The sequence below is a fragment of the Dermacentor silvarum genome, chromosome 7 (assembly GCF_013339745.2).
Source record: "Dermacentor silvarum isolate Dsil-2018 chromosome 7, BIME_Dsil_1.4, whole genome shotgun sequence".
NCBI lineage: Eukaryota > Metazoa > Arthropoda > Arachnida > Ixodida > Ixodidae > Dermacentor > Dermacentor silvarum.
Genome location: NC_051160.1, coordinates 134,286,626 through 134,305,357, shown reverse-complemented (window position 1 = coordinate 134,305,357; position 18,732 = coordinate 134,286,626). Strand labels below are relative to the sequence as shown.

The window sequence follows — 18,732 nt, the reverse complement described above, 5'->3', positions numbered from 1 at the left end:
ACTAGTGTTAATTACCTGCACAAGTTCATTATTGATTGCAAGCTTTACTAAAACGAAACAAATTATTTCGCAATTCCTACAGGAAGGTCCCACATCACACCTCTCGTCAAACACTGTAGTGCCTTCTCCAAAGTGGTCTTCAGTAGCGATAGATTTCCCTACGAAGTAAAATGAAAGTGCTTGAGGTAAGCAGAACGTCCAATTTACCGCAAGATTAGTTTTGTGCTTATTGCTTGCCACAACTGCACAGAAATGGCAAAACTAAGTCGGGTACACAAATGTGTACACCGTGACTGAAGGGGATAGAAAAAAATGCAGCACGTGGTCTTCGTCTAGGCCGAGCGCTTACTTGCCGGTATTATATGCGACATAAGCGTGGTCATATGCATTCTAATTGTTTTTATTGGTATTTGCGTAGACACCAGGTGATCGTTGGTAATGGCAGTGGTGGCAACTTTCCAAGCCCAACTAGATGAGCCGATGCTAATTCGAAATACCTTCGGCTAGCACGCTGTGCATTTATCGTAGATTAGTCCTGCATGTGCTTGGCAACATGAAATCAGGTAACAAAGAATCTGCATGGTGAAGGAAAGAAATGACATCCAAAAAATACAGAAGCCAAAATCTTATAAACTTGCGCGCTGGCTTCAAATATTCATCACCGGTAAGTATTTGCGTGGGTTCTTACAAGTCAACGCACGTTACATTGGCGAAAACCACCGAAACGTTGGTTTTGTGTACCACAAAGTTAGTACGCCATTCGTTGTAGCACACTGCCACGGCACTCGGCCAGTTTGCCATCACGGAGCGACCACACCCTGACTCATGAAGCCGAAGTGTAACGGGATACCGGCGTAAACGTTGAGGATGTCAAGCTGCGACGTAGTACGCATAGTTTTCTTTTCGGCGCCGACCTTTCAAGTTGCGTTGAATAACACCATAAATAAAAGCAACGGTGAGACGGAACAAGCTAGAGCTCCGATAACTCCCCAGATTGCGGGAGGAAGCTGTGACAGTTCTACTTCTCAAATTCCGGGAACAGTGAGCGGAAGACGAAAGCTCCAGACGGAGACAGCAGAAGATAACAAGTCGTGCGTATACGGCCGAGGCTTGTATCTGTAGCGGGCGGCTGCGATTTGTCAAGATGACTGGAGCGATGTCAAACTAGGGGGCGTGCTCTCGGGGAGTTTTCTTTTTTTTTCCTTTTTTTGCACCCGTAAGGGCGCGAGCGGATGTGCGTAATTTTTTCTGGAGCCGGAGGTAATTTCACCCGCCACTGAAACGCCGAGCGAGGGTGTCGCCTTCGTTGCCAATAGTTCATGGTATTTCTTGCTTGTTTCGAAAGCTGTTTCGGTGACAGCAACAAAGTTGCGCATTTTTCTAAAGAGTTTCGTTGTTCCCTCATTTTATCTAGGCTACTAACTCAGACGAACGTACGATATCAAAGTAAGAGCCCGGCTAGACTTGAAGACGGATCGCTGCAGTAGAGGAGTCTCTCATATCACCCTCTCGACTTGGGCAGTGGATCTCTCACAAAGCCAGGGGGGATTGCGAACCCACTCCCCTTACTCTTAGGGCGAAAGCACTGACACTTTTCAAACCTTTTCACAGGCCACACTCTGAGACAAGCGTCGCAAACTGGTGAAGATAGGCAAGCCGTATTGTTTAGCGATTCGAAACAGTGCCATAGATTCAGGGAAAAGTGGCAGGATACGACGTCTGAAATGTGGCTGCTTAAGTTCTGTGCTGTCGCCCTTCCTGCCCTCGTCCTCAGCGTGAGCCTCCCAGGCGGCTTTTACAGGAGAAGAGTGGACGCCGATCCAATCTACAAACAGATGGCGCACTTTGCCATAGCACAGCACACTGCTGACCACGACTACTTTGACACTGTGCTGGACCTCATTCAGGTGGACGTTCAGGTAAGTCAAACCAGCTATTAGTTCCCCGTGAGGGTTTGGTATGAGCACATCGTAGCGCTGTAAGCACCACATATGGAAAATCTTGTTGCACTGCGCTTTGAAGCGCGCGGAATGTTTAGCAATTGGCAGATCATGTAAATTCCTGGATTTAACGTGTCAAAACCATGATCTTATTATGAGGCACAGTTGTAGCGGGGGATACGTTTTGACCACCTGGTTTTTTTAAAGGGCATCTAAATCGAAGTAAAATAGCGATTTTGCATTTCGGTCACATCAAAATGCCGTCTCTACAGTGTGGATCAAACTCACAACCTTGTGCTTAGGTGAAAAACTACATACCACTGAGCGGCGAGTTGAATTTGTAGATTATTTCTGTTTGTAATGTCATATCGATCCCGCTTGAATTATTTTCATCTACTGAGCTAATTGTCGGTTATATTGCCGGCTCCCCCTCCCCTCCCACATGCGCCACAACAAAGCCAACCATTATACTTCTAGGGCTCCTTGCGAATTTCTTTGTAGGATACTCGAACTGGCTACAAAACAAATGTTTGCAATACAAATAACTCGAAACTTCCTAATGGTTCACAAAATGAAATGCTACCTAAACATTAGTGTAAGCTGGGCTTTGTGGAAAAATGCTGCTTGAAAACTAATGGACTGGCACTTGAAGTAAGAAGGTGCACCGACTTTCTGCCTCAAGTGTGCAAGGAATGTCTTGCTTCTAGAGACTTTCCAATTCAAACATCCGAGTGCAGGGAGCCATTTAAACTTATCTGATGTCCGTGTCCCACACTTCTGAAGCATCTAATCTGCAGCTAGTACAAATATTGTGAATAGACTTTTTAAAACGCTCTACAATAATGCATTTGTGACTGAATGGCAAATATGCATATATTCAAAGAAGCTGCACGCGAAAGATGGCGTATGATTTATGAGAAATGGGGCTGCATTTTTGTCATAGCGCTAATGCATGAATCAGACGTCAAAAGTCAGAAATACAAAAAAGTCATCCTTACTAAGGCTTTCTTTCTTTTCGACTGCATTCGAACGTAGAAATGATTGAGAGCATCAAAGATAACTTCAGTGCAAAAGTTATACTAAAAAGAAATGATTTTTGGGCGTACAATTACTGGCACCCTAGAGCGAAATTTCGCAGCAATAAATCCTTCACTTTGTTTTCATGATGCAAATGGCTTCCGATGGCTCTCATTTTTTACCGTCAATATGTCCACCGATTATGCAATATTTAAGACAGCTGAAACATTGAACATCTGTTGGAGTAATAAGATTTCGTTTATTTAACAAGTTACTGTTTATTCTAGAGCCCAATGGGCAGTGATGCCTATTCACAGCTGCTTCCGAGGATCAAACTCAAGTGCGACCTTCATTGCTAACCCATCAGCGCCCAGTGCTCCTTTGAAAGTAAAGCACGATTTCATTTGATAAATACATAAAGAAGAGACGTACTGTTCTTCTCTGTATGTCATTGTGCAAATAAGGGCCCTGCCAACACGACCACATTGTAGCTTCTTCTCAGCTGAATGATGTATTTGATCTCTGCATCACCAAAATTTGAGAAGTGCTGAACATAGCAAGTACTGTTATGTGTACAGCCTATATGTATTTTTATCGGGCTTAGTATTTTCCTCGTGAAGCAAATTTTATGTCTAAGTTTCACAAAAGGATGCCCTGAATCATGAATGCATAACATTGCGTGTATAATATGTTTTTCTAGCGTCGCATGTTATTGAACGCTGGTGTACATTATAAAGTGCGCTGAGCCTATATGCATGCTTGGAGGGTTTGCTTCTTTTAAAAGCTCATAGGCTGGTTTTCTCCTGTATACTAAGGATTTGTTTGCTAGCTGCAAGTTTATTGCGGGTGGTTGCAGGTATCAAGGGTGAATGACGATTACATCAACAATGGTATTTTCCCTCCAGTTTCATTCTATGCCAACAACATAAATGACAATGCTATTGTGTTCACATTCCGTAAGTAGTGAACAGGGTTAGAGTAAATTTATATCATCCAATAAAATTGAGATAGCAAAGGAAAATATTACATTACTGGATATGTTTTCTGCACAATTCTTATACAAATTTCAATGTTAGTGGGAGAAAACAGAAAACGACAAAGACGCTGAAATACATTACGATCTGTGGTATCAAAATAGGGCAACGCACGTTTGCGAACTAGATGCGGGCCTCATTTCATGATGGGTGAGAAACTTCTAACGAAAATGTCAGCGAGCAAATTATACAATAAGATTATATTGCAAGAATTCGACAGTGATCGCAAGAGATGCTATCATTAGGTTGAATGTTGCAACCAGCAATGAACCGAATCATGCATGCGCTATTCATGTATGCCTGTATTCGTTCCAAAATAGCTTGTCTTCATTTGTGTAGATTATTATAAGAACAACGCGTGGCCCTTGAAGAGCAACAAAAAAAAGCATTCCTTGCTACCTGCCGAAATCATACGACAGACACGTAAACACTCGTAAATACACCTCCCAAACAATGAACGATTTCCGCTAACGTACTAATTTTCTCTTCGGAAGGCTAAGTAGGCCTGAATAAAGACTTGTTTGAGCATCCAAAGCAATCATTTTTGTTATAAGGAGTTCCAAACTCTATCATACCATGTAATACCTGCATCGTGTTTCGCGCTGACAAATGCTTTGTGTGCTGCATAAAAAAGTTCACTATCGCAGTGGTTAGGTTAATAATGTGATATTCATAAAATTTTCACTATGCAATTACAGTCTGAAAACGCAGTTACATACCAAAGATCACTGAAGTGTGTCGTGCAGAGTTTTATTGGGCCTTCCTGTTAAGCGTACACTGCCACATCCTTCAAATGATATATATATATATATATATATATATATATATATATATCGCTTTGTCACTGGGATTCCGTCTTTCGTCGGTTGCACAAGCCCGGGCCGAGTACCCATTATCCCTTTCTGCATATGACGTATAAGGAAACTGGCGTTAGTGTTTCATTAAATCAAGCAATTTTGGCAAGTAGGCATTCGCACGAAATAAAAAAGAAACCTACGCATTCGTATTTCCATAGGCTCACTAACCAAAAAAATGTTTTTACAGCACAGAAAGCGCTGTAAAGTTCGAAGTGACATACGGTACATCAAATGCGCCTCTCATAGCATTTGATGTCGATAACTCTGGGAGCATGGCAAATTGAAGTGTGGGACTGAAGCATATGTCAGCGCAACGCATGTGCAGAGCACGGAAAGAACAGTCTATGCGATATAATAGGAGGCAAGGTGAAGGTCTTTCCTCGCAACTCAAGCAGCGCATCACGGCTTAGAACGCCGTTGACGGCTTTCCTCCACAACGAGAGATCACCTGGAGGACGCTTGCATCGAAAGAGATCACCAGTGTTCATTTGTAAGCTCACCGCTTCACAGCTGGGCATTTGCCGCGGGGCTCAAAGTACCACTATAGCGCAAGCTGTCACCTAACCTCTTTCCATTTTGTGAATCTGCTATGGAGAAATTAGCACGGCACTGCTGCCGTTAGTTATTGTCACTCGTACCCCATTCTATATACATATTCGCTGCGGACCGTCTTTAATCGTATTGTGGCCGTTCTTAGGTTATCGCTGCGTGAAAGGTAGGCCTATTGTATCGGAAATTTCTTCAATGTAGTCGCCAAATTTCTACAAAATAGTTTGTCGCTTACCAGATTGTACGGGCGACGCCGATTGTCATGTACATTCTCGAATCAACACGAACACCAACAATTAACGTTGACAATGATGCATGTGCAAAGAACCGGTGGACTTGTTTCTTGAGTTGAGCTTAGGTGCCATGTGTCCCAAGTAATTTCTACCAAAATTGAAGTATATGCAAGTACCACGTAGCTGGAACGGACAAACTTAATGTTGTTTGCCATCACTAGGAGCAAGTCAGATAGTTTTTATACATCACCTAATTAAATAATAAAAAATATTTATTCAACATCTCAAATATGTTCACAGAAAAATAGTGAAACAGAAAATTGTAGACCATCCTAAAAAATTACCCGTCTAGCTTGCTGTTCCTTTATATACCCGCTGCATAAAAGTTTTGTGCAAGCCTGAACGAAATCCCGTGAAATAATCAAACGTGCCGCGCGAGCAGTCGCACGTTACTATTTTGAGTTTCGGGAACTTTCTTTCAAGCTGGGAATATATACAGCAGGCTTCCGTGAATACTTCGTACTATGAGTGTTTTGTACTGATTTAATGCGACGGCATCATTCTCCCACAGAGAAGACTAGCATCTTGTTTTCTTTTTGGTTTCCGACTTCTTTCCTGAATAATTGTGTCCACCCGCTACGCAGAATCGGATGAGACCCCGGCGGTGAGAACGGTTTTTCAGGGGGGAAGGATTTGGTTGTATAAAAACCTACACTTTAATGTAACAATGAAACGTTTCTGTAGTGTCACAAAGAATTTGTGAGAGTACAGAAAGTGTTGAGTGGGATAGAGAGCTTGCGACAATTTATTCTTTGTGAAGTGCATTAGCTCCTTTCTGTATGGCATAGTAATGCAAGTTGCCAAAGTCAAGCTACATAGATGAACATACTTAATTGTGAGAACCCTTGTGTGAGTACGCTACATTTATTTAGTTGAAGTACAAGACTTCGCACTTGTTCAATACGTACATTTGCACCAGCCGTGGTTGCTTAGTGGCTATGGTGTTGGGCAGCTAAGCACGAGGCCGCGGGATCAAATCCTGGCAACGGCAGCCGCATTTAGATGGGGGCGAAATGCGAAAATGCCCATGTACTTAGATTTAGGTGCACGTTAAAAACCCCAGGCGGTCCAAAATATTCCAGAGTCCCCCTTTACAGCGTGCCTGATAATCAGATCGTTATTTCGCACGTAAGACCCCATAATTTAATTTTTACGTACTTTTGCACTTGTTTGGGCCAGTGCATATGGTAATCATTTTTTTGTTCGCGGTGGTTGAACAATTTTAAATTTAGATATATTTGATTAACGTAACATTTATATATATATTATGTCGACTGCGCCATTGTAACAGACGAGACAGACACAATACCCGTTCCTTGGGAAAGCTGTTCTATTGTCTATTTCGTCGTCCTCCACCTCTGTCTGTACAGCCTCTGAGCCATGTACCCACATTTCATTAAGCTTATCGTAATTATTGGTTTTATATTAAGCAGTCAACTCGCTTTGTTTCCATCGTGAAGAAGGACAACGTGTAAGCACCTATATGTGCTTCATGCGACTGTAGCATATTTTAGATTACCTTAAAATTTGAAGTCTCCTTGCGCCATTTTTATTTAGTTTTTGTGTTAAGAACTATTCAAGCCGCACTTTAGCAACTTTAGAGCGGCACTTTAGAGCGACTGCGGCTATTCAAGCCGCAGTTGCTGTTTTAAAGGTATCATATGGGATCTCGTCAAACCACCTTACCATTATCGCGAAAAAATGACAATTTTGAAGGCTGCATTCAAATTGAAGGGTATGGCTGTTTCAATATCGCAAGACGTCTCACGTAGAGTTCGAGACATTCGAAAGAAGCTTTGAAACAGTTCTACTTTAGAAAGAAATAATAGCTCGAAAGTCAAACTTGTGCACAATACACTGAGCATAGACGGTGTTATCTTTGACTGGGATGAAAAGAAAGGTCCACTTGTCCAACGAAAGAAAAATCAAAATTGACGTTTTGCACCAAAGCCTCGGGAGCTTAATATACTTAATGTGAACTGACGGAGCTTTGTTAACAAAGTCACAGAACTTGAGGGAATATTGGTAACCGATAACCCTGAAATTATTATTCTCACGGAAACATGGCTAAATGATTCTATAAAAGACAACGAATTTGTTCCTCGTGGGTACAATGTGCACAGGAAAGATCGAGGAAGCAAAGGTGGGGGTGTTGCTTTACTGTTCAACGAGCGTTTTAAAATTTTGAGAATGCCAGATATACCGAACATTGAAGGCATATTCTGTAAAGCTTATCATGGCGCAATTAGATATGTATTGGGAGCACTTTACCGACCACCAAATTCCTCTCTTGATTTCTTTGCTCATTTGCAAAGTTACCTGATTGCTCATGTGAAGCCTGGTGATCGATGAATTTTGGGCGGGGACTTCAATATGCCAAACGTAGATTGGTCAACCTTCACACTAAATGTTTCTAATAACAACCTACAGGAAGGGTTGTTTGATATGATTTTTTTCTTTTCATCGGCGGCAAGTAGTTGACAGTTTCACTAGAATACAAGGTAACTGCTGCTCCATCCTTGATCTGTTTTTCTTGAGTGGATCTATTACGGGGAAAGCAAAGTGCGAAGTACTGCCTGGGATTTCCGATCACTCTGCTGTGTTGTTGACCCTTTCGGGCGTCTCTGGGAACAAGTCTGTTGATGTCATTTCCGTGGTCAACTTCTCGCGCGCAGATGATGTCGTCCTATTGGACATGCTTTCGTTTAGCTTTGACTCGTTCCGAGCAGCAGCGCTGACGTACATACATTGTGGAATCAATTTAAAGACCTTGTAAATGATTGCATAAAGCGCTTTGTTCCTTGTATGCTAACGAAAAGAAAAGGCAAATCTCCTTGGATTTCACGGGACACATAGCAATTAAACAGAAGGTTGAAGCGCCTGAAGACAAAAAGAGGTACCGCAAGAGACTTAGACGCCTTGCTTACTAAAATTTCCGAACTCTCTTCCGAGCTAAAAATGAAAGTTTCTTCAGACAAGCAACGCTACTTTGTGAAGAAACGTGGAGAGAAGTTCTGGAAGTTGATTTCTCCCAGTAAGCAAATTAATGATGCTTTCGTCGTAAATGGTGTTTTGAGTGATGATAGTGCACTAATAGCAGATGCATTTAACTTACACTTAGGTCTGTGTTTAGACATGACAACATACTTTCATGTTTCATACCCCCCTATGTCTGACGTTACTATTAATGAGAATGGAACAATTAGCATCCTCCTTAACCTTGATATAAAAAAGATTACCCGGTCCTGATGGTTTGCCAAATGAATTCTTAAAGCGCTATGCGCCATGGGTCTCTAGATATCTCAGTGTACTGTTTTTTTAAATCACTAAATGAAGGCAAGATTCCAATCGACTGGAGAACGGCAGCAGTGAAACCTATCTTCAAAAATGGTAATAAGCAGCACGTATTGAACTATCGTCCTATTTATTTCATTTCAAAATCATGCAAACTTCTGGAGCATATAATACATAACCACATTAGTGAGTTCCTTTCAAAGAATAAAATATTGTCATGCCATCAGCATGGCTTCAGAAAGGGTTTTTCTACATGCACACAATTCGTAACTACTGTACAGGATTTCGCTAAGGCAATAAATTTAGGTAAGCAGGTTGATGCAATCTTCATGGACTTCGCGAAAGCCTTTGACAAGGTTTCCCACAAAAAGCTACTCCACAAACTTGATGTTACTCTGGGTAATGCCAAAATTGTTACTTGGTTATCTGCATATCTTTCAAACCGACCTAAATATGTTTCATTTAAAAACCATGCTTGCCGTAGGCTTTCCGTTGACTCTGGCGTTCCACAGTGTTCAGTGCTTGGTCCACCTTCATTTCTTATTTTTATTAATGATATAGTTAATGACATTCTCGTTAAAATCAGACTGTATGCAGATGATTGTGTGACGTATTCAGAAATAGATAGTGTCAATGACCAACTACGACTAAATGAAGCCTTCGAAAAAGTTGTGAAATGGTGTAGTGATTGGCAAATGGCTATACATTTTCGCAAAACTGTATTTATGAAACTTTCGCGCAAGCGTAGCAATCTGCATTTCCAGTACTCGGCGTGTAATGTCTTGCTATCTGAGGTTGAGAACATAAAATATCTTGGTATTTGGATTTCTAAAGATCGTAGATGGCACAAACACATCAACACTGTGTGCAATTCTGCCAATCAAAAGCTTTTCTTTCTCAGGCGGGCTTTGAGACTGACAACACCTGAGGTTCGCCTTCTTGCATTTAACGCAATTTTGCTGCCGCTTTTAGATTACGCATCTATAATTTGGTATCCTTTCACTAAAAAGACATTGATAAAGTAGAAGGCATTCAAAAGCGGGCGGTTCGATATAAATATAACAGCTTTGGGCGCACGTCGATGACAGCCTTGCTAAAAAGAGCCAATCTAGCTGCCAACTCTGACCCAGAAAAATCGTGTTCTCAGATTAAAATTTTTGTTTCAGCTAATCAAGGGACACTACAGCATAGATATTTCCGAGCTTATTTCCTTTTCATCAGGTTATGCTACAAGACAACGGCATGCACTAACAATTACCCCCTTCACTAGCCGCAATAATTGCTTTAAATACTCATTTTTTCCCAGGGTCGTGACTGAATGGAATCAGCTGTCCAACGATGTTGTGTTGCAGCCATCCCTGAATTTGTTTATGTCCCATATTGTGTAATTTCCTCATTTTTCTTTTTCGCTCTGTTTCTTTTGCACTTGCAGTAGATGCATTGATTCAGTTGTACTGGAAGCATATCTTTCATTTCATGATATCTGTATTGTCTCTTTTCTAGTACGTGTACATGTGATTTTTTTTGCCCTGCAAATTATGTCATAATGTTGTATCCCCATCCTGCAAAAATCCTGTAAAGGGATTGCAGTATTTGTAAATTTAAAAAAATTATATATATATATATATATATATATATAAGACTGATTTTTGTTTTGTTTTGGGACTCGTTTTGAGTGTTCCAGTTGAAACTTTAAAATAGACTCAGAGGTCACAACCACTACAACCCATGTCGCGAGCGAAATGACCAAGTGCTGCCTCCATGATCTGAGCAATATTAGTTTCTCTGTATATTGCAGTTCTGCTATATAGGCACTTGTCACGTGTGAATACTATTAGCTACTGTGTAAATTACGTGGTACGGTCATTGCGTCCCCGCAGGTGGCATTTACGGTGTCGATGCATTCGACGCTGTTTTCCACCGACAATCTTAATCTCGGCACATCCTCTACTGTTGGTGTGTGCCACGTTTGAGGTTTTCATCATTCCCATGTACGCTTCTTTGTGCCGCGGTACGGTGGTTTCATGAGCATAACAACGAACAATTGCTCACAGAGACGGCGCCGACTTGTCACGAAGAACTTCTACGCGATGCACATCATGTCATCCACGTCCAGTACAGTATTGTTTGTTATGGCCTACAAAATACATACAGATATGCCACTGCTCTCCAAGTTGGTGGAGCTCCAAACCTTGCCCTAATTATCTAGCACCGCCGTTAGGCGACAACTCGGTAGTTTGCAAAAAATGAAATACCATATAATATGGATGCCTATTTGCTTTGTTGTCAGTATCACGTTATACGTAATCACATCGTACTACTACTACTATTTTTTCAACGTCCGTACCATTTTTGTTATGACTATACTCCGTATTTCTGTTATTGCCCCCTCCCCTCTTTATGTAATACCCCGAAATGGGCCTTTAATGGTTACGAAATTATGATGACATTGTTATTTGTGGTGTTTATTTTTTATTTATTTATTCATTTTTAAGCGGCCATTTATCCCGCAACATCTGCATATTTTGCAGGTGTGGTTCGCGTTAGGAAAACAAATTCAAATGAAATGGACTGGTCCTGTTTCAGAGCGCCGCCGGCTTCAACTACCGACTGAAGTTCACTACGGCGGAATCCAGTTGTCGAGGAGCGGAGACATACAGCCCGGTCACGTGCCAACCAAAGAGAAAGGAGGTAGATTTATTCAGTTATAATTAGGTTATGCGTATGGTACCTTCGCAGCAGGAATGTCCAATATAAATTCGTTATTGCGCTATAACAATTAATTTTAACGTGAGCGTAGGGTAGTGGAAAATCAGGGCAAGCGAAAATTTATGTTAGTTCTCCCGAAACAATTCCTGCATTTTGGGTTTGCTTTAGAAGTGTTCATAATGATCACGCTCAGCAGCTTCGGCTTCGAGCCCAGTTTGCTGTCCTAAAACATTTCCATTGTTTTCGAACGTATCATAACAAAGAATAGTACATTTTTCCACTGAATATAAAGGGCATGTTTTTTGTAGACTTCAAGAGTTTTGTGAATACACATTTTCCGAATAGCATAGGCATGGGAAGTTAAAAGTCCGACGTAAAGAAATAGACTTTGCTTCGTAGTGCATACTCCGCACATTCTCATTTTCTGCGTCTTATGTATGCTGTCCTGAAGTAGCCTTTCTTTTGCGTTACAATATCTAGTAGTTAGATATGCTACGACAAATGGTGCGACACACGTGGCTCCCACTTTCGTTTTTTCGTTTGGATTGTCAATGTAGCCACACGCTCACGTTCATTAATTGCAAGCAAAGGCTACATGCAGCTTTCGTGCCGCTTGTGAAATTACATAAATCCAAAATAATGAACGGATAACCAACAAACATTCCTGAGATCATACCGAAATTCCGGGGCCTGTAGATATGACTGGGGTCCCTAGACCTCAGAAAGGCACGCTTGGTTATATACTGTCTTATACGTGCCACATAATCACAACTGGTTTTGGCACGTAAATCCCCAGAAAGAAGAAGAAAAGTACTGTCTTATACCTCAGCTTGGCTAAGTTTCACCTAAGGCACGACTTAGCGCCATACCCGGTAGCCGTTTTTTTTTTGTGCGTGTGTTTCGATAGTTTAGCCTAAATTGCTGAAGGTCATGTGCTCCGTAACGCTGCGCGCAGTGCTTGCTTTTAATGCACAGGAGGCTTAAAAGAACACGAACGACGGAGTAAGTGGTCTTATAGTACTCCCGGCTTTCTACATGCGGTTTCCGAAATTATAGCCATCAGTTAGCTAGGTCCTAAGGCCTAACTACCCGTACACTTGCTCGAGCACCTACGCATGCGCAGATAGTGCAGGGCAGATCGTACGCGTCGAGCGCGGCGCGAACATGGATATTTGCTCCAGACAGATATGGTGCTCTGCATGCCATAGAGTTATCATAACCTACTCTAGAGAAGCAACCTGAAGTAGCAACCTCAAGCATTGCCAATAACAAAGTACGATCCAGACGACACGTCTGTCAAAAGGTCTATCAGTGAGTCAAGCGGATTCACTGGCGCGTGCGTCTTGTAGATGCAAAACGACCTTCCACGCCAGACGCGGCAAACTTGAGGCGCGGTGGCGTGGCCTATCGTGGGCTGGCAAGCGTACCTGTGGTTTTGCCGTTAGTGTTATATAGGCAATTCATGGGCGCTAGCACGCGCCCTAAAGGGCACTAATAAAGTTCTTCATCCATCCATCCATCATGTAAATAAATGCACATTGTACAGAGCGCAGAAATGCTCTCGGGCAAAATGCTACGGTGTTGGCATTTCTTTTTATTTCACCCGTATACGCGAAGACCCTGCGTGCATTCAACAAAGTATGCATTTTTCGTCTCTCACGAGCGCATAGTAGAAATGCCCTCAATAACTCCTTGATAAAACTTATATTCATTGTACTTGTATATATATATAGATACTGTACTAGTAAAACACTTTTAACATAAGCTACGTAGGACGACCTTGCAAAACCGGACTCGTGGTGCTGTTAACCCTTAGTAAGGGAAAAGTAAAATAAAATTATAAACTCTACTAACGTGGATGGTCTCAAACAAAACGTAACGAGCAGAAATACTTACCACTAGAGTTCGCAGCAGCAGACAACTAAGTAGACAGGACGTGTGCGCCACCTTGGTCCATTTTCTTGCCCCCAAGCGTCACAGAAAGCGAGGCGACAGCGCTCTCACTGTCTACAGAGATGCAACATCTTTTATAGTACATGCTATTCAGGCTAAATTGGACACTCAGTGCATAACAAAATGCATGACTACATGCAGTCGCCGCTTCAAAATCAGGTGCCTCCTTTACGCCAAGATACACGTTGGCCATTACTTTTGCGCGAACCTGTGTTTCTTCTGACGGAATTAAAGTGGAGTTTCGTTGTTGCTTCCAGGTGAAGGAAGTCTGCACCGCGTTCGTCTTCTTCGTCCCATGGGTGGGAAATCGCTCTCTTACTTCAATGAACTGCGAACCTCCTGACAGGCGATTTCATTTGCAATCAAGGGTCACACCATGAGAACATCTCATTTGATATTGAGAATGATCATACAGAGGCATAATGCTAGTCTCTTTTCCAATACCTCACCTCAGCGAAAGAGGTTGTTTCTAAGGGGCTTACACTGTTTCATGACCCACACTCATGCTCTTGGGCAAAGTAATTTTGCAGGAATGACTATAAAACATTTCATATATCAGTAAAGATAGTACGTCCTATTCTGTTTCACTGTACTCATTGCATTATTCTTATTTCATTTTGTAAAATAAATATTTTTCTATGGTAGCATTTCTGCTGCCGGAACCAGCTTAGTTGAACTTTCTTTCAGCCATCACATTGCTTTTTCTCTTTTAGTAGTGACATGTTCAATTATTTCTTTTATTTTGCTTTGCCTATATACATTGCTGCAATAAGTTTTATGGCAGTTTTGATCTATCCATTTTACGGCCTCCTGCTTTGGCGTCAATATCTACTGCGTTTTCTTGCGGAGAAAATAATATATGTACATACTGTGCTTTACATGTAATAAATTTTGTCTTATTTACGTAAATGCGTGCCAGTAGTTATTTGTTTATTTTTGTTTTATGCTCCAAGCAATATCGCATTCATATTTCAGGAACGGATCTGCACAGGAGGAAAGCGTTGAGGTTTCTTGTTGTGGTTATCACGTGTTCGAGGCAAACATTTATAATCCAATAGTTCTCACCTTTGGTTCAGTAAACGTTTCCCAGCACTGTCACGTTAAGGTTGTTCAAATTAGATTTGTTTAGACGTGCGACTAAAATAATGTCCGATATGTTTTAATCGCCATTATGAGGAACCATTGGTTAATCGAAAGTTTCAGCGTGTACGTTATACGTTATTACCGTTCAGGGATGGCTAGTTTAACGGAGTCATAAACGTTAGCAGCCAAGTTTGTGGCGCCATCTTGTGGCACAGTGTTTAACCAGAAAGCACACATTATTTAAGGCGATTAACATTCTAAGTATACTTCACAGACCTTCGGGGTCTTTCTGTTTGTCTTTCTGTGTCCCTGAGCGTTTTCCCTCCATCTTGGGTCCCGGGGCAAGCTATGGTTTAATAGTAAGAGCATCGCGTTGGCATGATGAGGGAACAAGGTTCCAAACCAATCGTCTATGTGAGCATGGATCACAGGTATATTATGTTCAGAATCTGCCGCCTTGGATTACGTGGTAGTGCCACTACGTATGTGCCACTCTTTTCCAAGTTGAACCCAACTTGGAGCATTGGACATGTGAAATTAGGTATTTGTCATACTTCAATGAACCTCTTCGGTGTGAACTTGGGTCACTAGGTAAGTGTGACTTGGTATGTGATTTTCTTCAAAGAACATCTTTTACGCAGGCTTGTGTCATTGTGTTTGTGGCACTGCATATGTGCAGCTACCCAATGACCAGATAAAATTTAAATTTCTCCGGTCTTGGAGGGAAACGGACACACGTAAAAAATATTCAGAGATTCTTGTCTGAGTATACATTTACACACACGCCGCTCGGGACTTTCGCTACGGTGGCTCTGCATGGCACAACGTGTCCAGGGGGAAGCGGGAGAGATCATCCCAGCTGCATAGACGCCTCACACATGACGCGTTGCGGCGCTTGTAGTATGGTGTGTCGTTACACATTGGTGTAATGCTAATCACAGCAAGACGACACTCATCGTGAGATTGTTTCTGTCGGATTTTTCAATCCATGTGGTATTTATCTGCTGATGTGGCATCCGCAGCGTTGTTATAGACAACATGCCGTTCGGGTTTCTTTATATTCCTTCGACGGGAGCACCCATGTAACACCAACACATTTTTGTGTGGTTGGATAAGGCTTCGCAAGAGGGTACTACCACTGTTGTTGCTGTCATCCGCGTTCACTGTAACACGGTATTGTAAAGAGTGGACAAGCTAGAGCTATATAATCACGATTACTAGTCGTGAACTAGACCTGCCATTTCCATAAAAATTTAGTTTGCAATATTCATATATACGTATTATACTATGTGGTGCATGACCTACTGAGGTAGCCTAATATCTATGCAGTTGGTCTACAGAGCCAAAGAATAACGGGTGCCAGGGGCCTCGATTTTTTGCGTTATTCGCAATCATATGAAGGTACAAACAATGAAACCCGAGCAATCATAGGAATACTTAGTTGTCATTGTTTCATCATCATCATCATCTGCCTCTAGAGTCTGTAAAGGAGTACATTTATCTAGGTCAAATACTCACAGGGGACCCTGCTCATGAGAAAGAAATGTACAGAAGAATAAAATTGTATTGGAGCGCATACGGCAGGCATTACCAAATCCTGACTGGGAAGTTACCACTGTCGCTAAAAAGAAAATTGTACAGTCATTGCATTCTACCGGTGCTAACATATGGGGCACAAATTTGGAGGTTAACAAAGAAGCTCGAGAAAAAGTTAAGGACCACACAAAGAGCGATGGAACGAAAAATGTTAGGCCTAACGTTAACAGACAGGAAGAGAGCGGTGTGTATCAGAGAACAAACGGCGATAGCCTGTAGAAACCCGCGAAGAACTACACAGGAAGAGCGGTCGATGAGCAAACATGGCGTTTAATGGAACAGTCACGATGACCATGATGATAACAGGAAAATTTTCTACACAATCCCCGCCGCGACATGAAGGGTTATTTTCGTTTCCTTGGCACATACACAATCCGGTTACACCATATCAGAACAATCGGGAAGTACCAGCAGGTCAGATAAGGTGAAGAAAACCTCGCACAGGCGGCGTTGTTCACTGGTTCGTGTAAATTGACTTTGTGATCGGTATTTACCAGGATCTCTGCCATGTCCTTGTTGCCTTAGCGAATGCACAGTTGCACTTTCTTTCGTAGTGTCAGCTTTTCCGTGCACACGTAGTGGTGATAGACGACGTTGCTCAACGTTGAAGATCAATAGCTGGCGCTTAGTATTCTGTGGTCGTTGCTTGATCTTCCTTGAAACAATGTGGACGTCAAAGAGGTGTCCAGCGTCGGCAAAGCACTCGGCGAAACGAACACCGTGGCCTGTCTTTGCACTGCTTTGATATTGCGCAGATTATATCCGGTCTCAGTTGCATCGTTGTTCTTGCTTTTCTGGATATCTGCAGCAGTAGTAGTCTTAATGGTCGGACGTTGGTTGTTTGTGCCATGTAGGTTTCGTTGAGGGTTAAATACTTAGTTGTGACAGCGGGGGATAGGGCTGCGGGCAGACGCTCTTCTACGTCAATTGCGCAGTGACGATGGGCCTCCGGTTGTTGGCAGCGGTACTGGCCGGAATTCATTTCGCTTCGGTTCATGCATGCGCCTTCGTGGTCATCAATACAATGAGTATGCTTTCCCTTTGCTGGACGGCACCGTGACTCTTGGGTGGAAATGAGGTCTTCGTGGACTCCTCGACTGTTTAGCAGATACGTTGTCGAACTGCATGTTGCTATTTGAACCGTTCGCATGTCCTGCACACTGTACAAATGCTCATTCGGTATTCCTGTGGCTACAGGAGCTACTTCTTGTTCATACTTGTGCTTTCAATGCCTCTCTAAAGTCCAAGAGTATGACATCAGTGGATAGCTGTCTTCGGTTGCGTCATACACGTCTCTAACCATGTTACTATCGGTTTTAAACACAACAATATTGTCTTCAGTAGGTAGTTCCATGCCTTTGAAGATTTATGTCTTTATGGTGTTCTTTCCTTTACCCTCTTCAATGCAGCCATGGCCTGTAGCTTCAGCCTTACAATCTTTTACCGGTTGTATGTTTTGCAACGCTTCAAGGCACAAGAGTAACAAGATGGCCATTCGCTCTCCAGAGATCTGTGACACGTCTTCACTGTTTACACTCTGTGTCATATAAATAGCAAATCTGATTTAGACTGCAGTGTAACCAGTTTATCATTGTAATCTACCTGAAGGGTATATTCTTCATATATTTCGTCATCAGGAGTGAGCACTTCAATCTTTCCATCAAGGAAACAAAGCCTCTCATAAAGCATTTCAAGCCGGCTGCTCATGAGCTGCAGTTGAGCCGTTGTGGCCTCACTGAGCGCCGTGTAGATATCGTCGAAAATGAGGCTTACCGTCCTTCTGATAAGTGCCCTATCCATGATCAGCTCGGCCTCCTTGTAGCTGGCTGCTGTCGGAGGATGGATGAGAGCCGTCGGTAGCGTTGACTCCCCTCTTCCCGGTGAATCCATGCGTGGGCTCGTCGTCAGTCGGTTCTGGGGGCTGTTCGGTCGTTGATTAATACACGGCACCATTTTGTAGAAACCCGCGAAGCACCACACAGGAAGAGCGGTCGGTGAGCAAACATGGCGTTTAATGGAAGTCACGATGACCATGATGATAGCAGGTGAGTGAGGAAGAAGTTTCTAGAAGCCGATATTCTAGTTGAATATCGCAGAAATGGAGTTGGGCAGGCCATAATGATGATGATGATGTCATTGTTTATTTAAAAGGATAAAAAGCGGGCAAATTTGCACTCGGTCATGCAAAGCTTAGGCACCGCGAAACTGTTGATCCTCAAGCCTTACTGGCTGCTACTGCTAGGTATTCACTTCGTTGCTGCTAGGTCACTGTTTTAACTTAAAACACTTGTTTTAACTTAACTACACATGTGGAGAAGGTATTCTCGAGTGATCATTTTCGGAGGTACCTTCCCTTTCGCGACATTTCGCGTGATTAGGGCTGGACGCGTCGGCGCCTGCGAGTGAC

General features: G+C 42.4%; 1 protein-coding gene across 1 annotated transcript; it reads left to right on the top strand.

The window, feature by feature from the left end:
- The first annotated feature begins 1,281 nt into the window (after positions 1-1,281).
- LOC119458457 (salivary cystatin-L2-like) lies at positions 1,282-14,542 on the top strand. Its single transcript, XM_037720297.2, has 3 exons — positions 1,282-1,919; positions 11,571-11,675; positions 13,904-14,542. Exons 1-3 carry the CDS (start codon positions 1,725-1,727, stop codon positions 14,024-14,026), a joined length of 423 nt encoding a protein of 140 aa, XP_037576225.1. The 5' UTR covers positions 1,282-1,724; the 3' UTR covers positions 14,027-14,542.
- The last annotated feature ends 4,190 nt before the right edge of the window (positions 14,543-18,732 follow it).